The sequence below is a fragment of the Megascapheus bottae genome, chromosome 24 (assembly GCF_031878675.1).
Source record: "Megascapheus bottae isolate mThoBot1 chromosome 24, mThoBot2.hap1, whole genome shotgun sequence".
NCBI lineage: Eukaryota > Metazoa > Chordata > Mammalia > Rodentia > Geomyidae > Megascapheus > Megascapheus bottae.
Genome location: NC_143532.1, coordinates 26491245 through 26512062, shown reverse-complemented (window position 1 = coordinate 26512062; position 20818 = coordinate 26491245). Strand labels below are relative to the sequence as shown.

At 38.5% G+C, this 20818-nt stretch overlaps 1 protein-coding gene across 1 annotated transcript in view; it reads left to right on the top strand.

Annotated features, from left to right (window-relative positions):
• Lonp2 (lon peptidase 2, peroxisomal) overlaps window positions 1-20818 on the top strand; it is a 93016-nt gene that overhangs the window by 59765 nt on the left and 12433 nt on the right. Inside the window, exon 12 of the mRNA XM_090357678.1 lies at window positions 17612-17754. Coding sequence (XP_090213804.1) covers window positions 17612-17754 — 143 coding nt within the window. The remainder of the gene's footprint in view (window positions 1-17611; window positions 17755-20818) is intronic.

Below are 20818 nucleotides of genomic sequence, written 5' to 3'. Positions count from 1 at the left end.
ACTTTCTGGAATAGACCCCATAGCTCTGGTCTTATGCGTAGTATCTCAGCTGGTATTAAACCAAATGGTAACAGGGAAAATAGAAGGCAGACAAGGCTCACAGTTGATTAATGACAGATTTATTATTTCTATCACTTACCAGGAGGGGTATTTAACAGAGGAAATACTGCATGATTTTTATTTTTTACATAGTAGTAAAGTATTCTGAATTTCTTCGTGTATTAGTTGGGTTGAGGAATAAAAATACATGAATAACAGTACATTCTCCTTTAGCCAAGTCAAATATTCCATGTTATTTAAGTTTATGTACTGTAGAGTCAGACAAATGCTCCATGAATTCAGTTATACAGGTGTCATATATATCCACTTAATATCTATGAGATATTTTTCCTCAGAAGTTATCCTTACAAAGAATCTGTCTAATTTGATTTGTGAGTGTCTTGCCAATACTCTCTTGTGAATACTGCCAGGCCTGAGGCTCTGCTTACAGACTCACTGACAGTGGTACAAAAAAGGAAGTGGGGGGCCAGGAGTTTGGCCTAGTGGTAGAGTGCTTGTCTAGCATGCACGAAGACCCGGGTTCGATTCCTCGGTACCACATACATAGAAAACAGCCAGAAATGGTGCTGAGGCTCAAGTGGTAGAGCTCTAACCTTGAGAAAGTCCAAGGACAGTGCTCAGGCCCTGAGCTCAAGCTTTGTATGTATTTGCTTAGCGTGGGGCCTGCTCACCTTTCTTAATTGGTTGTCTTTTCACTCATATCTCTTCAAATATTCTTCCCGTTTTGTTCTTCCTTCTTCTGAGTGTCTAAAAATGAACATTTTACATAACTTATCCTCTGTTCTATTTTTCCATTAATTTTATCTAATTCAGTTTGTATATTTTGTTTTCCTATTTGCCAATTTATTATTTCAATGTCTATTAACTTATTTTTTTTTTTTGCCAGTCTTGGGCTTGAGCTCAGGGCCTGAGCACTGTTCTTGGACTTTCTCAAGGCTAGAGCTCTACCACTTGAGCCTCAGCACCACTTCTGGCTTTTTTCTATGTATGTGGTACCGAGGAATCGAACCCTGGTCTTTATGCATGCTAGGCAAGCACTTTAACCACTAGGCCAAACTCCCGGCCCTCTATTAACTTATATAGTTCTTATTTCTAGTGATTCTATTTTGTTTTCAAGTATCCATTTAACTCTTTATGTAGATTCTAGTGGGTTCTTCATTGCAATTTTGTCTTTCCATCCTTTGATCCATCTTTTCCTCTGTTTTCTTGGGCCATTTTACTTAGTTTTAAAGCTGTTTGACTATCCCATTATCTGATTCAACCCCGAGTCTTTACCCTAAGGCTGGGGTGCCAGGAGAGCACCCAGTATTTATTTGAGATTAGGTCTTGAGAGTTTTTTGCCTGACTTCAAGTACTAATTCTCCCAGTCTTTAACTTACAAGTAGCTAAAATTTAGTTTGTTTATTTTTATCTTTTTGGTCTCAGTACTAAGGCTTGAAATCAGGGCTTCATACCCTTGTGTGGCTTTTTCAACTCAACACTGGAGCTTTGCTTCTTGAGCCACACCTCTACATCTGGCTTTTGTTTTGTTGTTGTTGTTCCTGCTCTGACTTTGAACCATGATTCTCAAATCTCACCTCCTGAGTAGGTAAGGATTACAGGAATGAGCTATTGGTGCCTGACTTCCAAGTAGCTAAAATTTGCTACACGTATGAGCCATTGTGCCTGGCTTAGAGTTACTTACAAAATCACTTTCTCATTGTAATATAATCATTCTGAAGTATAGTAATAATTCTAGCCCATGTTCCCAAATAGAAAAAAAAAAACCTGTAAGGAAATATAGCTGTGGGCTAGGGGCATAGCTTAATGGAAAAACTTGTACTTAGTCCAGCACCAAGAAGAATAAAGAAGAAAAGTATATATCCTGCTTTATAGCTTTTGATCATCATTGATTATGTAAATTATATAAAAGCTCTAGTTTGATCCTGATTTGATTTAGATATCCCTTCACAGTGTTCGTTAATATCACCTTACCTTGCTAGTTTTGACATAGTTAACAGATATCTTTATCTTGGCTATCTGCTTCTAAGTCAGTGGGAAAATAGGACCTATAAATTGAAGAATTGGGTTGGGCTAGTGGTTTGGTGGTATGAGTCATAAACACTAAGATTTGATGCTAGTGAAGACAGGCCTATCCTCTCATGATAGCTTCCTCAGGTCTTGCTGACCACAAAACACTGGGCTAGCTGGACCACAAATCTGTCTCACTCTAGGGCAGTTTTTATAGTTACGATTCTATTTTGCTTGACTTGCATGTTGACATGCGCTGTTTTCCTGGTGTTATTTGCTTTTAGTTTGAAAGAGGGGTGGGGCGGTACATGGGTGCACGGTGCTCCTACTGAGGCTTGAACTCAGGGTTTTGTGCTCTCTTGACTTTTCCAATTCAAAATTGGTGCTCTCCTAGTTGAGTCACACCTCCATTTTACTTCATGTAGTTGCTTTTTAGAAGGGAAAAAACTGGGTCCTTTCCAGATAGCTTCACACTGAAAATGCAGCAGAAGGGGTGTGTGGTCACAGTAATCACCTTAGTTACTCAGGAAGCAGAGATCTTGAGGCTTGTCATTTGAAGCCAGCCTGGGCAAATCTGTGAACTACACAGAAGGCTACGATGGCCATTTCAGGCCAACCCCAGGCAAAAAGTTTCTGTGATCTTCCCTCTCACAACAAAAAACCCTGTCATCCTAGTTGTGGAATTTTGGTCAGTCTGTCCTAGGTATAAAGTGAGACGTATCTCAAAAGCAGTCCAAGCAGAAAGGGTTGCAAGTATGGCTCAAGCAATGGCATGCCTGCCTAGCAGGTATGGAGCCCTGAATTCAAACCTTGGTGCCAACAGCAGCAGCAACAACAAATGTTACTAGCTTTTGTTTCATTCTCTTTAATTCTCCTCAGGTAACTACAGCCTTGTCTATAAGAATATGGTAGGTGGGAAAGGTATCCTGCCACCTAAGCAAGTGTACTTAATTGCAGGCCTCAAATGCCTCCGGCTCCTAATTTATGCTGTGAGTTTGTCATTTCCTGTACTACTCACTGTTCCCACCAGTTCTTCTCATGGCCCATTTCTGCAGGAAAAGTCTGTTCTACAGTGCTGCTTTCAGCGTTCTTTATTGCAGCTTCCTGCCATTTCCTTCTCCAAGCCAGAAGCATGCTTTAGGACAGTTATTTTAAGTGTGGCTCTTTTCTAACCAAAAACAGGAAGCTGTCTCTGTAGGAGAATCCTCTCAATTTTTTTTTTTTTGGACTAGTCTTTTCCAAGTCAGAAAGTTTCCATTCTCTCACCTGTTGCCTTAAGTACATTTCTTATGTTATTAGAAAACAGGATATATAATGTTTTTTGTATGTTTTATATAACATTTTGTAAGATTCCTTTCTCTTCTTGGATCAGTCTTTTAATTGTATCAATATCTCTTTTTCTTTGGGATTTTATATTTCCTATCTGTTGCTGTGTATATGTACCCAGTTACTATAAAACTAAGTAAGGACTGGAAGTTTGGCCTACTGGTAAGAGTGCTTGCCTAGTCTGCATGAAGACCCGGGTTCGATTCCTCATTCTACATACATAGAAAAAGCCAGAAGTGGTGCTGTGACTCAAGTGGTAGAGCTCTAGCCTTGAGAAAGCCAAAGGACAGTGCTTAGGCCCTGATTTCAAACCCCAGGGCTGGCAAAAAACAAAACAAAACAAAACAAAAAAAACCCTAAGCAGATTAAAACATTTAACAAACATTTGTCATCCCACAGTATCTGTGGGCCTAGGGATCAGTTGCAACTTAGCTGAGTAGTTCTGGCTCAAGATCTCATGAGCTTAGTCAAGCTGTCCACCAGCTGAAGGATGAACTTGGAAAGCTGGCTTCCAAACTCATTTCCAAAGCTGTCACTTGACCTTAGATCCTTTTGCTGTTGGCCAGAGACCTCAATTTCTTGCCTCATGAGCCTGTCCATACGCTAAGCTGCAGCTAGCTGCCTCTTGCAGAAGGAGTCTGCAAAGGGAGAAGATAGAGAAAACCCAAGACAGAATCTGTAGTCTTTTTGTACTATCACTGTTGCCATAGCCTTTTAGCTATGCACCCAGCTCTGGTGTCACATGAGAGGCAGAGGGTACTGACTCCTCCAAGATGTGAGTGCCAAGAGGTAGGTAGAGATGGGCTGCTGCAGACCCATTTGCAGACTGGCTCCTACGGACTTATTTTATTGATTGCCTTTTTCATATATGTATATATATGTATATATATGTATATGTATATATATACTATACACACACACACACACACACACACACACTCTATGTAGCTCAGGTTGGCCTAAAGTTTACAGTCTTCTTGCTTCAGCCTCCTGAATGTTGAGGCTAGAAGCATGCAATTTATGTTTATTTAAAGAAGGGTTTGAGTACATTGCATTTCTCTCGATAAATTCCCTATTCCCCAGAGATAAAGTACTTTGTTTATAGAGTTCCAGAGAAAACTTGATGATTTGGGTTGTTAATAGAAGAATAGAAATTTCTGTGACAGAGTGGTATGAATAGCTTTATCACCTCTGTTGGTTGGGTCTTCAGGGGTAAAAACTTAATGAGATTCACAAACAATGAAATCATCCTTAGTTGTCAGCTTTCAGTGCAGATTTTGTTGACATTCTTGTTTGGGGACATAACAGCTTTATTAGCTGTTTTTAGTAAAATGAGGATAATTGGGAAGTTTCCCATCACTTGGTTCCAGTTACATGTAAAAGTGCTTAAACCCATTAACCTATACCTCATATCTTTCTGATTTAAATTAGGAACAAAGAGAAAGTAGTTTGTACGGATGCCTCTGAACTCTAAAACCACAGACCAAATGCTTTGGCTGTTTGTTTTGGATTGTTCAGAGTACTGTGAAGTAAGATTTAGTTTCAGAAAAAATGCCTGGGTTTGGTGGTAGAATGTCCATGGTCACAGTATGGCAAGGGTCATTTTAGCATTATTATGAATGCTGAATTCGATTGACCTTTTTTCACCTTGCATTTAAGCAGCACCGCTTTGGAAGTTTCTGCTTATTTCCTATTGAGTTTATTCATTTAAAGGTGATAGCAGGTCCACAGTCATCATGGACTATGACACTTTGTCATTAGAAGAATATTGTAAACCAACAATGAAATATCCTTATGCTGTCCAGCATAAATCAAAATTCAGATGATTTCTTTAATAGTAGTAGTATTATCTTTAAGTAACTGTACAAAGGTGTTTCAACTCAGCATGTCAATTTATGAGTACAGTGCATCTTAATCAGATCAGTGTCCCCTCTTTTATCATTCTCCCTGTCATCTGCCGTAACCCCTCCCCCATCTCAGGTTACCTGGGTCCATTTTCATATCCTAACATTGAACACAGACTATACTCACCCACCTTGCTGCTCTCCATTTGTTGAGATGATTTCTTATCCAAGTTACATAGACAGAGCTTAGTTAGCCATTTGAATTCAGTTTTATAATTTCCGTATTTAAAGTGTTTCTTCATCTTATTCATGCTTACCTTTCCTTTGATTGTATCAGTGACTCAGAACAAATAAATTTTTTAAATTGTCAAGTAACTGAGGATACTGATGAGGAATACAAAATTTAAAGTCAATTTTTGTTTCCCAGTGCCTGTCTTGCTGGTACTAAAGCATTGCAGCTTTTGTAGCTTTCTGTAGTTCATTGCATTTTGCAAACAAACTAGGATTATCTGAAAGATTAAGTTTAAAGACTGAGATCTTTCTATGACAGATTCTCTGCATTTGGTATAGAAATTAGGCAGTATATCATGTCTAAACATCTGAACTCAAGTAGTATTTTAATATTGAAGTGATGAAAATGTGTTATTGTTGCAATCTACCAAACATATTAAGATATACTGAATATTCTTTCCTGAGCCTGACATTTATACTGACTTAATAGTTGCTCATCAATATATACCTGGTTTAAGAGGTAATTGTTTGCCTATGGACAGATTGGAAGGAAGCTGGAAAGAAAAACCTTACTTATATTTCATAGGAACTAGATGTTATTTTCCTTCTATTTTAGACAGGCAGGTAAAATATCAGTTATAAATTCATTTTCCATTAAATGAGTCAGATCGGAGGATGCAATGGACTGTCACAGTCATTGTTGCACTTTTACAAGGCATTGGTGGCTCACCCTATAATTCTAACTGCTCAAGGGACTGAAATCTAAAGATGAGCCAGCCCAGGTAGATAAATCATCAAGAATCATATCAACAGTTAATGAGCAAAAAGTCAGACCTAGGGATATAGCTTCAGTGATAGAGCGAAGTTCTTTGAGCAAAGGGGGCTCTGAGTTCAAGCCCTTAATTCCAGCGAAAAATTTGAAAAACTCAGCTGGAGGCATGGTTTATGTGGTAGAACACCAGGAAAAGTATCAGATACCAAGTTCAAGTCCAAGAGTTGAACCAAAAACTAGTAATTATAATCAACCTTTCTAAGTTATACCAGTACTTAAGATATTCTTGGGGCCATGGCCGGGAGTTTGGCCTAGTGGTTAAAGTGCTTGCCTAGCATGCATGAAGACCCGGGTTCGATTCCTCGGTACCACATACATAGAAAAAAGCCAGAAGTGGTGCTGAAGCTCAAGTGGTAGAGCTCTAGCCTTGAGAAAGTCCAAGGACAGTGCTCAGGCCCTGAGTTCAAGCCTAGGACTGGCAAAAAAAAAAAAAAACCAGTGAAGAAGATATTCTTGGGGCCTTAAAAACATTACACATAGCTGGGTGTGGTGGCTTACACCCATAGACTTAGCCACTCAGGAGGCTGAGATCTTAGGATCAAGGTTCAAAGCCAGCCAGGGCACAAAAGGACTTGAGACTCTTATCTCCAATTAACCTCTAGAAAACAGGAAGTGGAGCTTGGCTCAAGGGTAGGATGGTAGCCTTGAGCTGAAGAGCTCAGGAACAATGCCCATTCCAAGTTCAAGCCCCATGACCCACCACAAAAAAAAAAAAATACACATAGTCCTCACAGTATAACTACTTACTGATTCAAATAATTCTCCAAGAATACTTTGTACATCTCCAGTACCATGCTAACTGCTCAGTCCTTTACTTACATACTGATTCATTCAGTTATATTTACTATATATTTAGTATATGCTAAGTTCTAAATTGATTCTGGAAACTGAGAAACTTTAGCAAATATATAGCCTACTAGAGAAGGTAGATACAGCAGTGGATCATTTTAAATTATGGGGTAAGTGCTGGTATTTAAGGTCTGTGGGGACACTGAATTGACTGTTTTCATATATTGGCTTTTTAAAATTGATTTTAGTAAGTAGGACAAAGAATTTATTTACATCTCTTAAATTTATGTGGATGAAAAAAATTGCAGATATTTTTGGTTCTTTATTTTTATCCATTGATAAGTGCCACTGTTGAAGTGGTTTCCTAATCACATTTATATTGCCATGCGTTCATGTAGAGATGTTTAATAGGTATCCCCCCAAAAGAGGGGGGGAACCATTGACTGGAGGAAAATAAAGAATTTATTGTTAACATCAAGATTCTTCTGAGTATCTGAGCCACATACTCTCCATTATTGTTAATAGTTTCTTTGTTTTGTTTTGTTTTCTTTTTATGAAGGAGCACATGCTGAGGATTAAACTCAAAGCCTCAAATGCTAAGCTGTTCCCTAGCCACACCATGATAGCCAGTTTCTTAAAAAGACATGAAGCATTGAAGCCAGGCACCATTGGCTTATTCCTATAATCCTGGCTACTCGAGAGGCTGAAATCTGAGGATCACAGTTTAAGGCCAACCCAGGCAGAAAAGTCTGTGAGACTCTTACCTCCCATTCACCCCCAGAAAACTGGAAGTAGTGCTGTGGCTCAAAGTGGTAGAGAACTAGCTTTGCGCAAAAGAGCTCAGGGACAGTGCCCAAGCCTTGAATTCAAGTCCCAGGACAAAACAAACAAACAAACAAATAAAAAACCTAATGTAAAAGCAATACTCACAAAACAGTATGTTAGAAATGAACTTTACAACTCTGGAGGGAGTAGGTGGAGGGAAATTTGGAGAAAAACATGGGAAGGGGTAAAATGTTCAACAAGTAATATACTCACTACCTTATGAATGTAACACCTCTATATATCATCCTGATAATAAAATTTTAAATAAATAAATAGGAAAACCAAAGGAAGGAAGGAAACATTGAAAGTATTCAGGCAGGAAAAAAAATTTAAAAAGGAAAGTATGCAAGCAGCTCTGGTGAGTAATTTGAATCTCAGTTTTATTTAGCATAGTTCCTCTGTCTGAGAAGAGCATTTTCTGGAAAAGATTATCCTGAAACTGACATCACAGGTTTTACAGTTGGACTATTTAGGGTGTTTTGATTTTTTTAAATTTTCTTCCCATTCTTTTCTTCTCCTAAGAATGCTTTTAGATAGTATGTATTCATGCCAATTTATCTTTGAAGCAAATGATTCTATTAACTTGTAAAATAAAAAAGCCACTGTAATCTCACTTTTTTTCCCCCCAGTACAAGTTTGAACTCAGGGCTTGCACTTGCTAATAAACAGGAGCTGTAACGTTTGAGAGTCTCCCATCTCTCTTTGCTTTAGAATATTTTTCAGATAGACTCTTGTACTTTTTGTATAGCTAGCCTCAAACTGAGTCTTCTACATTACTGGCTGACTAGTAGCTAAAATTATAGACCTGTTCCACTACTCCCAGTTATTGAGATTGGGACAAGTTCAGCAGTATGAAGGTTCCTCAAAAGACTAAACATAGAGCTCCCCTATGAACCAGCATTCCCACTTCTGGGCATTTATCCAAATGTCTACAAACAAGGCCAAAACTAAAGCTACCAGCACAACCATGTTCATTGCAGCATGATTTACCATAGCTAAGATATGGAACAACTCAATAGATGAATGAATCAAGAAAATGTGGTGTATATCCACAGTGGAATTCTATGCTGCCATCAGAAAGAATGACATTGCCCCATTCATAAGGAAATGGAAAGACTTGGAAAAAATCATATTAAGTGAAGTATGCCAGAACTAAAGAAACAGACTCCATGATTTCTCTCATTTGTATTAATTAGTATATGTCTAGGATTTTCCTAGACACAATTGTTCAATAGCTATGTACATATAGGATGATGATAAGCTAAATGAACTTGAGGATATAGAAACAAGAAGTTTTTCTTTGTGATTGTTATTTTTAATGTATTATGTGAAGTTTTCTCTTTTTGCTTTCATTTCTTTCCCCCTATGGTTTATTCCCTGTTGTCACTGAATCTGATTTTGATGCCTGGTATATTTCATATATTTATTTGAATTAGGGAAGGGAAGGAGAACAACAAAATGGTGGGACAAAGGACAAAGGGTGAACCAAGGGAACAGAAATACACACAAGACAATATGTTTGAAATGAACTGTACATCTTGAGGGGAGGAGGGCAAGTGGGAGAAAAACATGGGAGGAGGTAACAATGTCCAACAGGAAATGTACTCACTACCTTCTGTACATCACCCTGACAATAAAATTAAAATTTTTTTTAAAGAGTGCAAGGCCAGCTAGAGCCAGTGAGTTTCAGGTTAAACTGAGCTATGTAGCAAGATTCTGAGTTAAAAAAAAAAGTATAATACAATTCTATATAGTGTCTAATACTGGATAATAATATATAACTATATTTAGATATTAACTATACCTTTTACCTTTAGAGTATATGTCTACTTTCTAAGAAAGTTTATTATAAAATTCTGATGTATTATACCTGTGACTTAGCATGCATGAAACCTTAGGTTGGATTCCTTCAGTACCACATAAACAGAAAAAGCCATAAGTGGTGCTAGAAGTGGTAGAGTGCTAGCCTTGAGAAAAAGAAGCTCAGGGTCAATGCCTAGGCTCTGAGTTCAAGTCCCAGGACTGTCAAAAAAAAAAAGTATACCAGCAGGAGTCTCCTATGCCACATTTTACCACAATACTTGTTTGCATGGAGAGGGCCCCACCAACTGACTGGTTCATATAAGTTCACTCTGATATTTGCACAGTTAGATTACCTGACAAGGCATATCTCAGTACATATCCCATCCAGTGGCATGTGACTAATTAGAGTACGAAATAGAAATATTTCTTTACAGGCTATAAGTTTGATTGGTAATAGAAAAACTAAACTAAGAAACTAATTTAGTAGACTATTGTGCTAGTCTGCTCAGGAATAATACTTGTTGTCATCTCTAAAGTTTCTGCTTAGTACCAGGCCAGTACAAGTGCGTTGGCATGAGTCAGGTGGTAGAGTGCTAGCCATGAGCAAGAAAGCCAGCAATAGTATGAGCCTCTTGCTCTTGTGTTTAAAACCTGAGTACGTGCGCACGCGCGCGCACACACACACACACACACACACACACACACACACAAAGAGATTTAGGAAATGAGCAATCTGAAATGGAAATTAAGAAAGCAATTTCATTTGCAAAAGCATCCAGAAGAGTTAAATACTTAGAAATAAATCTAACCAAGAAAGTGAGAAATTTGTATGCTGAGAACTATAAAACATTGCCAGCAACGAATTAAAGAAGACTTTAATGGAAAGATATTCCTACTCATGGATAGGAAAATTTAACATTGTGTCAGTACTATTCACAGTGATTATACAGTTTCTTCCTAATTCCAACAGCCTTTAAAAATTATTTTACATTTATTTCTTCTTCTTATTATTATAAAGGTGATATACAGAGGGGTTACAGTTTCATAATAAAGAATATATATATATATATATTTTTTTTTTGCGGTCATGGGACTTGAACTCTGGACCTGAAATCTTCAACTCAAGATTACCACCCTGCTTCTTAAGCCACAGTGCCACTTCCAGTTTTTTGATGATTAATTGGAGATGAGTCTCATGGACTTTTTAGCATCCGAGCTGGCTTTGAATAATCCTCAGATCTCACTCTCCTGAGTAGCTAGGATTACAGGCTTGAGCTACTGCACCCAGCAAGCGTATGTTTCTTTTTGGACAATGTCACTTGTTTCTGTTTTTAAACAAGGTCTTGCTATGTAGCTCAGACTGTCTTTGAACTTGCTCTGTTGTACAGGTTATCCTTAAACTTGCCACTAGCCTAGCTACAACTGTCTTTTCTTCAAAGGATAGAAAAGATTATCTCAAATTAAAATGGAACTGGGAGAAAAACTAAAGTAGTCTTGGAACAAAAGAACAAATGTGGTTGTTTTTCCCCTTTTGGCTTATGTGTAATAAACATAAATATACAGACTTGCAAGTCTTTCAGTGCCTAGGAATGGAATTGTTGGGTTATACTATAGTTCTGTGTTTAAGTTTATGAATAACTCCCAAACTTTTTTTTATTTCGAAGCACAATACAAATGCTTAGAGCATCAGCTTAGCAAGCATACCTTCAATACTGGTGCTTTAAATTAAAAAAAAAAAAAACCTTAGTGCAAAGGTATAATAATTAAAACACTATGATTTTTTTTGCCAGTCCCGGGGCTTGAACTCAGGGCCTGAGCACTGTCTTGGGCTTTCTCAAGGCTAGAGCTCTACCACTTGAGCCACAGCACTACTTCTGGCTTTTTCTATATATATGGTACACCAAGGAGTTGAACCCAGGTCTTCATGCATGGTAGACAAGCACTAGGCCAATCTCCTGGCCTAAAACAGTATGATTTAAAACAAAGACCAATGGAATGGAATAGAGTCCCAACATAAACACAAGATTGGCTTCTAATAATGGTGCTAGGCCCTTCAGAGATTAAAAAAAAAAAGTCTTTTGCAATAAATGGTACTGAGAAAATTTGATTTTCACATGCAAACAATTACTTGGATTTTTATATTACACTGTAAAAATTAACTTGAAGTGAATCAAAGATCTAAACTTAAGAGCTGAAGCTATAAAACTTAAAAGAAAACTTTGAGGGAAATCTTCATATTTAACAGATCATGAGAAGATACAGGAAATACAGAAATAAAAAAAATATATATATATATCAGTTTATCAAAATTTAAATTGAACCTCAAGGAACATTATTGACAAAATGAAAAACTTGCATAAACATTTACAAATTATAATCATAATAAAGGAAATTAAAAATGGGCAAAATACACTAGCACAATGATGTTCATTGCAGCACTATTTACCATAGTGAAGATGTGGAACCAACCCTGATGCCCCTCAGTAGATGAGTGGATCAACAAGATGTGGTGTTTATACACAATGGAATTCTGTGCTGCCGTCAGAAAGAATGACATCGCCCCTTTTGTAAGGAAATGGAAAGACTTGGAAAAAATTGTATTAAGTGAAGTAAGCCAGACCCAAAGGAACATAGACTCAATGGTTTTCCTCATTTGTAATAATTAATACACACCTAGGACTCTCCTAGCAGAGGCTTATAATAGTGTAAAACCTAGATACATAAGGCCATATAGGGTGAGGCTAAATGAAAGGACCTCCAGGATATGGAAACAAGAGCTTTATCTTGTGTGATTGTTGTTCTTAATGTACTATGTTATTTCTCTTCTCTTTTGTTGCCCTTTGGTTAATCTCTTATCATTACAGTATCTGACTTTGTTACCTGGCATATTATATACGTTTATTTGTTTATTTGAAATAGGAAAGAGAAGGGAGGAAAACAAGATGATTGGGAGGGGGTAGGGGGAGGGATATGGGGACAAAAACATGAGAAAGGGAGGGGTATCAATGTGTGAGAAATAATGCACCTACTACCTGATGAATGTAACTGTAACCCCTCTATACATTACAATTAAAATATGGGCAAAATAAGGCAGAGCACTGGCAGCTTACACCTGTATTCCTCGATATTTTGGAGGCTAAAATCTGAGGATTAGGAAGTAAAGTCTGTGAGACTCTCACCTCCACTAGACTACCACCAAACTGGAAATAGGTGTGGCTCAAGCACTAGCCTTAAGCAAGTAAAGCTATGGGACAGTACCCAGACACTGAGTTCAAACCTCAGAACTGGCACCCCCACACACACACACCAATGGGCAAAATATTTGAAGAAACATTTATTAACAGAAATTTGTATGGGCTGTGAGGTTCTAAGATTTTAAAACCTCAGTCTATAAGCTGTTCTTAGTGGTTAAGTGTTTACAACACCTGCCACTCTTCAGAAACTAGTGATTCTGTGCAGTATTAAAGGATAATTATAATGATTTCGTTACGTGTAATTCAATCATTAAATTGATTACTAGAATGCAAATAAAAATTGTGTCAAAAATATTGTTTTATCAATAATGAGAGAATTAATGTGTTATGTCTGCATCAGTGGAGAATCGGGGGAAAAAAACCTGAAACCAGATTCATTTATATGTAATCAGGAACGCTGAAATTAGAAATGAACTTGTTAATATACAGAGTGGTATGCATATGTACACAAATGTATTACCTAAAGTATGATTTATATGCAGGGGAGAATTCAAATTGTATGACTCATTAGAACAACTAATTCACAGTCTAAATGAATATCAGAAAGCGGGTAATTGAGATGGGAGTAGCGCCAAGGGGAGATGGCTAGATCGCAGAGGATGGTGGGAAGGGATGCAGCTCAATACATAACCTATGATACTAGGAAATGTGTATATTTTGGACAAAATTCATTTTTATTTCTACAGGTTAAAAATATTTTAATTGCTATAAGCTTTGTTCAATTTACATAATTGAAAAATAGATGTGGGCATACATTTGACTAGACACCAAGTAATCCATTTGTGTTTGTTTCCAAGTCTCTTACAGTTTTCCTTTGACAGTAGTCAGAAAGGAATACAAATTTTTATTTTCAGTTGAGAAAACCTAATCTAGCTCTTCCCTCCCCCCTTCAGGTTCTCTTGTGTCAGCTGTCACATGTCCATCATCTAACTTGAAGGCTGAGTGTAAGGGGCCTTTTCTAGATTGGACCCTGGCATGGAACCCATGGCTCTGTTGGGGGGTGAAGAGGCTGCTGTCACTTGCACCTGTTGCAGGTGTCAGATAACCTCCCAGAATCTGTTTCTCTGGGTATAAAATGGAAGTTAGAACCAGATTTATGAGTTTTTGTCCAGCTTTTAAATATTTATATATTATAGAGTTGGGTTGGTTTTTTTTTTTTTAATTGGGGCGGAGCAGGCAGTTGTTGGCTTGTTTGTTTTTAAAGTTTGGTTGATCATAGGGCTTGAACTTAGGGCCTAGGTGCTGTCCCTGTGCTCTTTTTACTCAAGGCTAGTCCTCTACCACTTTGAGCCACAGCTCTACTTCTAGTTTATTCCTGTGCTTGAATTCTCAACTCTTCCCAAATTCCTCATTGAATATCCTGGAATATGTGCATTTGCATTGTTTCTACCACTCTTGTGCTAGGCTGTTTACCTTCTAGTCTCTCTGCTGCTTTCTCTTGGTTGCATCACCTTCAAAAAGAGACCTTTTTCTGGGACTGAAGTTTGGCCTAGTGATAGAGTGCTTGCCTAGCATGCATGAAGACCCAGGTTCAATTCCTTGGTACCACATACATAGAAAAAGCTGGAAGTGGTGCTGTGGCTCAAGTGGTAGAGACCTTTTTGCTTTATATTTATTTATTTATTTTTCTTTTTTTTGCCAGTCCTGAGCTTTAGCTCAGGATATGAGTACTGTCCTTGGGCTTTCTCAAGGCCAGATCTCTACCACTTGAGCCACAGCACCACTTCTGGCTTTTTTCTATATATGTGGGACTAAGGAATCGAACCTGGGTCTTTGTGCATGCTAAGCAAGCACTCTACCACTAGGCCAAACTCCTAGCCCCTCATTTTTATATTTCTTAAAAAAAATTTAGTACCTGTAGTTTCGGGTTGTTTCTGGTGGGGTGTTTTTGGTTTGATGTTTTGAGGTAAGATTTCACTGTGTAATCTAGTTTGGCTGCCAACTTGAATCCTCCTGCTTCCGCCTCCCAACTACACAAGCATTTTATCAGATGGATGTGCCATGATTTAGTTAACCATGTTCCTAATATTTAGTATTTACAGTGAGCCTAAGTTTTGCTCTTCTGGTGCTCTGTGAGTAATTCCACGTATAAATGTTGTTTAAGAATGAGTTGAAGCAGCCACAATTCATGGACTCTGAGATTATAAACATTAGGAAGGTTTTTAATATGTAGCCAAATTGCTTTCCTCAAAGATTGAACCAATTATATTTTCATACACAACATTGTTTGAGATCTGTTCCCTTCCCCCCCCCTTTTTTTTTGCCAGTCTTGGAGCTTGAACTCAGGGCCTGGACACTGTCCTTGGGCTTTCCCAAGGCTAATGCTCTACTACTTGAGCCACAGAACCACTTCCAGCTTTTTTTTCTATGTATGTGGTATCAAGGAATCAAACCCAGGGCTTCATGCATGCTAGGCAAGCACTCTTACCACTAGGTCACACTCCAGGCCCTCCCTTTTTTTTTTTTTTTTAAATATTGTCCTTTGTCATTCCTTAAACTTCCTGAAACTTAGGTAACTATATAATTATTTTTTCTTTTTTTTTTTTTTTTTTTTGCCAGTCCTGGGCTTGAGCTCAGGGCCTGAGCACTGTCCTTGGACTTTCTCAAGGCTAGAGCTCTACCACTTGAGCCTCAGCACCACTTCTGGCTTTTTTCTATGTATGTGGTACCAAGGAATCGAACCCGGGTCTTCGTGCATGCTAGGCAAGCACTTTAACCCCTAGGCCAAACTCCCGGCCCGGTAACTATATAATTATTATAAGTTGCTGGTTAATATATAATAATCTTGTTGCCTGTGTCTCATACCTGTAATCATAGCTGCTTAGGAGTCTGAAATCTTAGGATCAGGCTCAGAAGCCAGCTCAGGCAGGAAAGCCCATGAGACTGTTATCTCCAATTAACTAGTACAACAGCCTGAAGTGGAGCTATGGGTCAAATGAGTGCCAGCCTTGAGCGTAAAAACTCAGGGACAGTACTCAGGTCCTGAGTTCATGCCCTAAGACTTGCACTATCTGTCTATCTATCTCTCTACACTACATATATGTATATGTAGTAAGTACTTTCAGAAGGGAGAATGAAGAAGGTGATAGGTTTTTTAAGTACCTCATGAACTCGTGATAGTTTTTTTAAATACTTCATAAACCACTTCAAGAATAATAATTGTACCAAAAGAAAAGCAAGACTAGCAATGAGATATAATAGAGCTAAGTATTTCCCACATTTAAATTTTTTCTTTTCAGGTTTCTGACCTCAGGTCATAAAATGTTTTTTCTTTATTCAGACAGTTTCCAAGATTAACAAAGCAAGGTAATCGGCTAGGTCCATCTGATCGGTTCCCTGTGTGGACAGGCCCAAACCAAAATGAGGCAGTATGTTTCCACAGTGAATTAGCCAGTCCAGCTCTCACCTACACAAAGGAAATAGCCACCATTATTGAGATTTCAAACCAGATTTCCTCTTCTTTCTCCATGCCATTGCCCATTACATTTATTTACTGGCAAATGTTAATCTCAGAGTTGAGCTGTATTCTTTCAAGGGTTACCTGGAACCCCAGTACTCAGGAAGGGGGATTTTGAATTTGAGCTCAGCCTGGCCCACACAGCAAGACCCTTTCTCAAAAAGAATAAAACATACAAACAGAACCTTGCAATGTTTAGAGGAGTCCTATCATTTTCAAGTTCACATTACCCACTAGGAAATGGGACAGACAGGTAACCAGGCACGGTGATACCAACCTATAATCACAGCTCTTATTGGAGCCTGAAGTAGGAGGTTCACAAGTTTAAAGCCAAACTGGGCTTCGTAATTAAAACCTTGTATCAAAAATAAATTTAAAAATAAGCAAATAAACAATCAAAAAAGATATCTGATGAAATTCCTCTGAAGAAGGAATTGACAATGTGTCCTTAAGCCCAGAATTACATTGATCTACAAAAAATTATAACAAGTAATCCATTGCATTTGACCCTTCAGTACTGATGTCTTAAGGACATTAATTGCATAGTGGCAGACACAAGAATGTAATAGTACTTTTAGGTGTCTCCATAAAAAAATCATATAATAAATTCATCTTGAGAAATTCTTTTTAAATGTAAGTGGCTCTAACATCTGTAATCCTAGCCACTCAGGAAGCTAAGCTATGAGAATCATGGTTCAAAGCCAGCCCAGGCAGCAAAGTCCATGAGACTCTTATCTCTAATTAAGCATTAAAAAAAAAATAGAAATGGGAGCTGTGGCTGAAGTGGCAGAGTACCATCTTTAAGTGAAAAAAGCCTAAACGCACTGAGGCTGAGTTTAAGCCCTAGTGTCAGTCTCCCCATTCCTCCCCCCCCCCAAAAAAAAATCAAGAAAAGGAAATGCAGTGGAAAAATGAAGACAGGCAGTGTTACACCCCTCCCAGAATTCACTCTTCCATGAGGGGGGTAGACAGTAAGCAAATGAAGGCAATTGTAATGTAACAGAGGCTCATGAAAGAAGAGTTCTTCTACCTGGGTGCTGCAGAGATGCCAGGTAAACTTCCGTGCCTTGATCAGAGCTTAGAGGACAGAGCTGTTGAAGTCCATTGCACTTCTGTCTCATTGATTTTCCAAACTTACAGGTCTTCTTTAGGAGTTCTAAACAAAATTTGTCTCTCTTAGGTTGCAGAGAACACATCTTAGAAGATGAAAAACCTGAATCTATCAGTGACACTACAGACTTGGCCTTACCACCTGAAATGCCAATCCTGATTGACTTCCACGCTCTGAAAGACATCCTTGGGCCCCCGATGTATGAAATGGAGGTGATTTTTCTCATTTCTTTGTTGGTGATTACCCATTTACTGGTGGTTGCTTAATAGTTCAGGATAGAAATGGAACTGGATGTTTCTGAATGCTAAAGTTTACAGTAAGATTTGAAGCCTGTGGTTGAATGCACTGCCTCCAGCCTGTAGTCCTAGTTCTCAAAAGGCTAATGGCAGGAGGATTTTGAATTTGAGGGCATCCTGGTGTATATAGCAAGGCCCTGTCTAAAAAAAGTTTCAAGATTCCACTTCAACCAGTAGCTAGATATGGTGCTATGTCCCTGTCATCCCAGCAGCTGAGGGAAGCGTAAATATAATAGCTCAGGCTGGTCTAGACATAAAGCCAGACCCTGTCTTGAAAATAACCAACATGGGAAAGATTCCAGGGAAGGGGTGATGTTGTCCAAAAAGAAATATGCTCTTTACCTAACTTATGAACTGTAACTGCTCTGTACATCACCCTTATGACAACAATTTTCAAAAAAAAAAATTTAGAGGCTGAGAATTTGGCCTAGTGGAAGAGTGCTTGCCTAATATGCACCAAGACCTGGGTTCAATTCCTCGGTACCACATACATAGAAAAAAAGCCGTAAGTGGTGCTGAGGCTCAAGTGGTAGAGCTCTAACCTTGAGGAAGTCCAAGAAGAATGCTCAGGCCCTGAGCTCAAGCCCAGGACTGGCACAAAAAAATTTTTTAAAAAAGAACCACCACCTGGGGGGGGGAGGTGTGGGGGGGGAGGGTAAAGGGTACCAAGACATGTGAAAGGGTATCAATGTATGTGAATTAATGCACCTTCTATATGGCAAATATCATGTAACCCTTTTATTAATTTCAATAAAAAATATTAAAAAAAAAAAAAGAACCACCACCACCAACAACAAAAGAGCTGCTGGGGCAGCTTATGTGGTAGGCCCCAGGCCCTGAATTCAAATCTCTTTATTGTAATATATAGAGGGGTTACAGTTACATTCAATAGATAGTAGGTGCATTAGTTCTGACAGATTGATAGTGCTTATTTTTTAAGAAATTTAAGGAGGTAGAAGTGTGGTTGGGGCTGGAAGAATGGCTCAGTGGTAGTATACCTGCCTAGCAAGTATGAGTTCAATCCCAAATTCTGGAAAAAAAAAAAAAGTAAGTACAATACTGCAGTTTAGTACTTACTGTCATAATATGACTCTTTGAGATGACCAGAGACTCTGGCTATGATCTTTTTCAGATTCCGGGTCTTATTTTACTCCTAGTCTTCCAACTTCAGTAAAAAAAAAAAAAAAGTCAAACTTTCTTTGACTTTCCTTCCTTAGAAGAGTTCTCTGTTCCAGTGTATGTACTGGTGATACTAAGGGCCTTCGCCTCCCATACAGAATGCTGACAACATGAGCAGACCACCACTTTTGCTTCTGGCTGCTACTAGTGCAGTTTCTTTCACTTAGTAGAAGCCCAAATGCAAGTCTGGTCCTGGTTCCATCTTTTCTCCTTTCATTGTATGTCAAGCCTGATCCTCCAGAATTAGGTTAAAGGAGCTGATAGAAATAGACTTTCAATTATGACTTTTGAGATCATTAAGAAACACTTCATAGGATATCTAGGCGAACTGTTATACCTAAGAATTTTTTCCTTGACTATTGCATTAAGCTTCATTATAACCTTCTTTGTGAATCTAAGAGGAATCTAATACATTATGCGTAAGAGTATATCTCCATCTAACATTCGAAAGGCTCAGTGGCAATAGTATTCCCTAAGTCCTTAGAGTTAAAGAGAAAAACATCTTGTTTATCTATTTAAACTATGAGTTAATCATTAAGACTAATAAACCTTTCAACAAAGCCTTCAATTACAAGAGTAGACCTTGTTTATTCTTGCCAATAAATCTGGACTTGAAGAGTAGAATCAGTAGCATTATTCTGGTTTGAATTGGTGAGATACCATGGATTTGCAAGCTGGGGGATATAACTCAGTGGTAGAGTGCTTATATAGGAAGAATGAGATCCTGGGATTGATTCCCAGCACAGAAAAACAAATACCATGGACTTGAAAGAATTGGAGCTAAATTTTGATTGAAAATGGGAACCAAATGCTTTATTGTTCAGAATCAATGCTTTTTGTGAATAAAGACATGTACAGGTCTCTAGCTCCTGTGTGCCCCATCATCTTTTTTCTCAGGCTTCAAGTACATTCCAGAAGTTTGAGATTGAAACTATACAAAACCAAAAGAGTGATGCATTCTGTTCTCTGTGGCCTTTTCTCCCAGTTGTTTTCACTGCTGGTAGGTTTGAAAACATTGCTGACATTCCCTCAGCTTTGGCAGGGCCAAAAGAACAGCAGTGAGAACTTTTATAAACACTGCTTAACAGTTCTTTTTGATGTCACTGGAGAAACCTATTTATTTCCTTGCATTTATCTACGCTATTACATATAAATACATCTACCAACATGAATGGAAAGAGGACTCCCTAGACATTTTGCCTACTATAAATAGAATTTTTTTTTTTTTTTTTTTGCCAGTCCTGGGCAAAGTCCTGCCTGAGCCCTGTCCTTGGACTTTCTCAAGGCTAGAGCTCTACCACTTGAGCCTCAGCACCACTTCCGGCTTTTTTCTATGTATGTGGTTCCGAGGAATCATGCATGCTAAGCAAGCACTTTAACCACTAGGCCAAACTCCTGGCCATCTCTTTTTTCTTTTCTTTTCTTTTCTTTTCTTTTCTTTTCTTTTCTTTTCTTTTCCTCCTCCTCCTCCTCCTCCTCCTCCTCCTCCTCCTCCTACTTTTCCTCCTCTTCCTCCTCCTCCTCCTCCTCCTCCTCCTTTTCCTCCTCCTCCTCCTCCTCCTCTTCCTCTTCCTCCTCCTCCTCCTCCTCCTTCTTTTTTTGTCAGTCATGAAGCTTGAACTCGGCCTAGGTGTTGTCCCTGAGCTCTTCAGCTCAAGGCGACCACCCCACCCTTGAGCCAAGCCCCACTTCCCGTTTTCTAGAGGTTAATTGGAGATAAGAGTCTCAGGTCCTTTTGTGCCTGGGCTGGCTTTGAACTTTGATTCTCAGATCTCAGACTCCTGAGTAGCTAGGATTACAG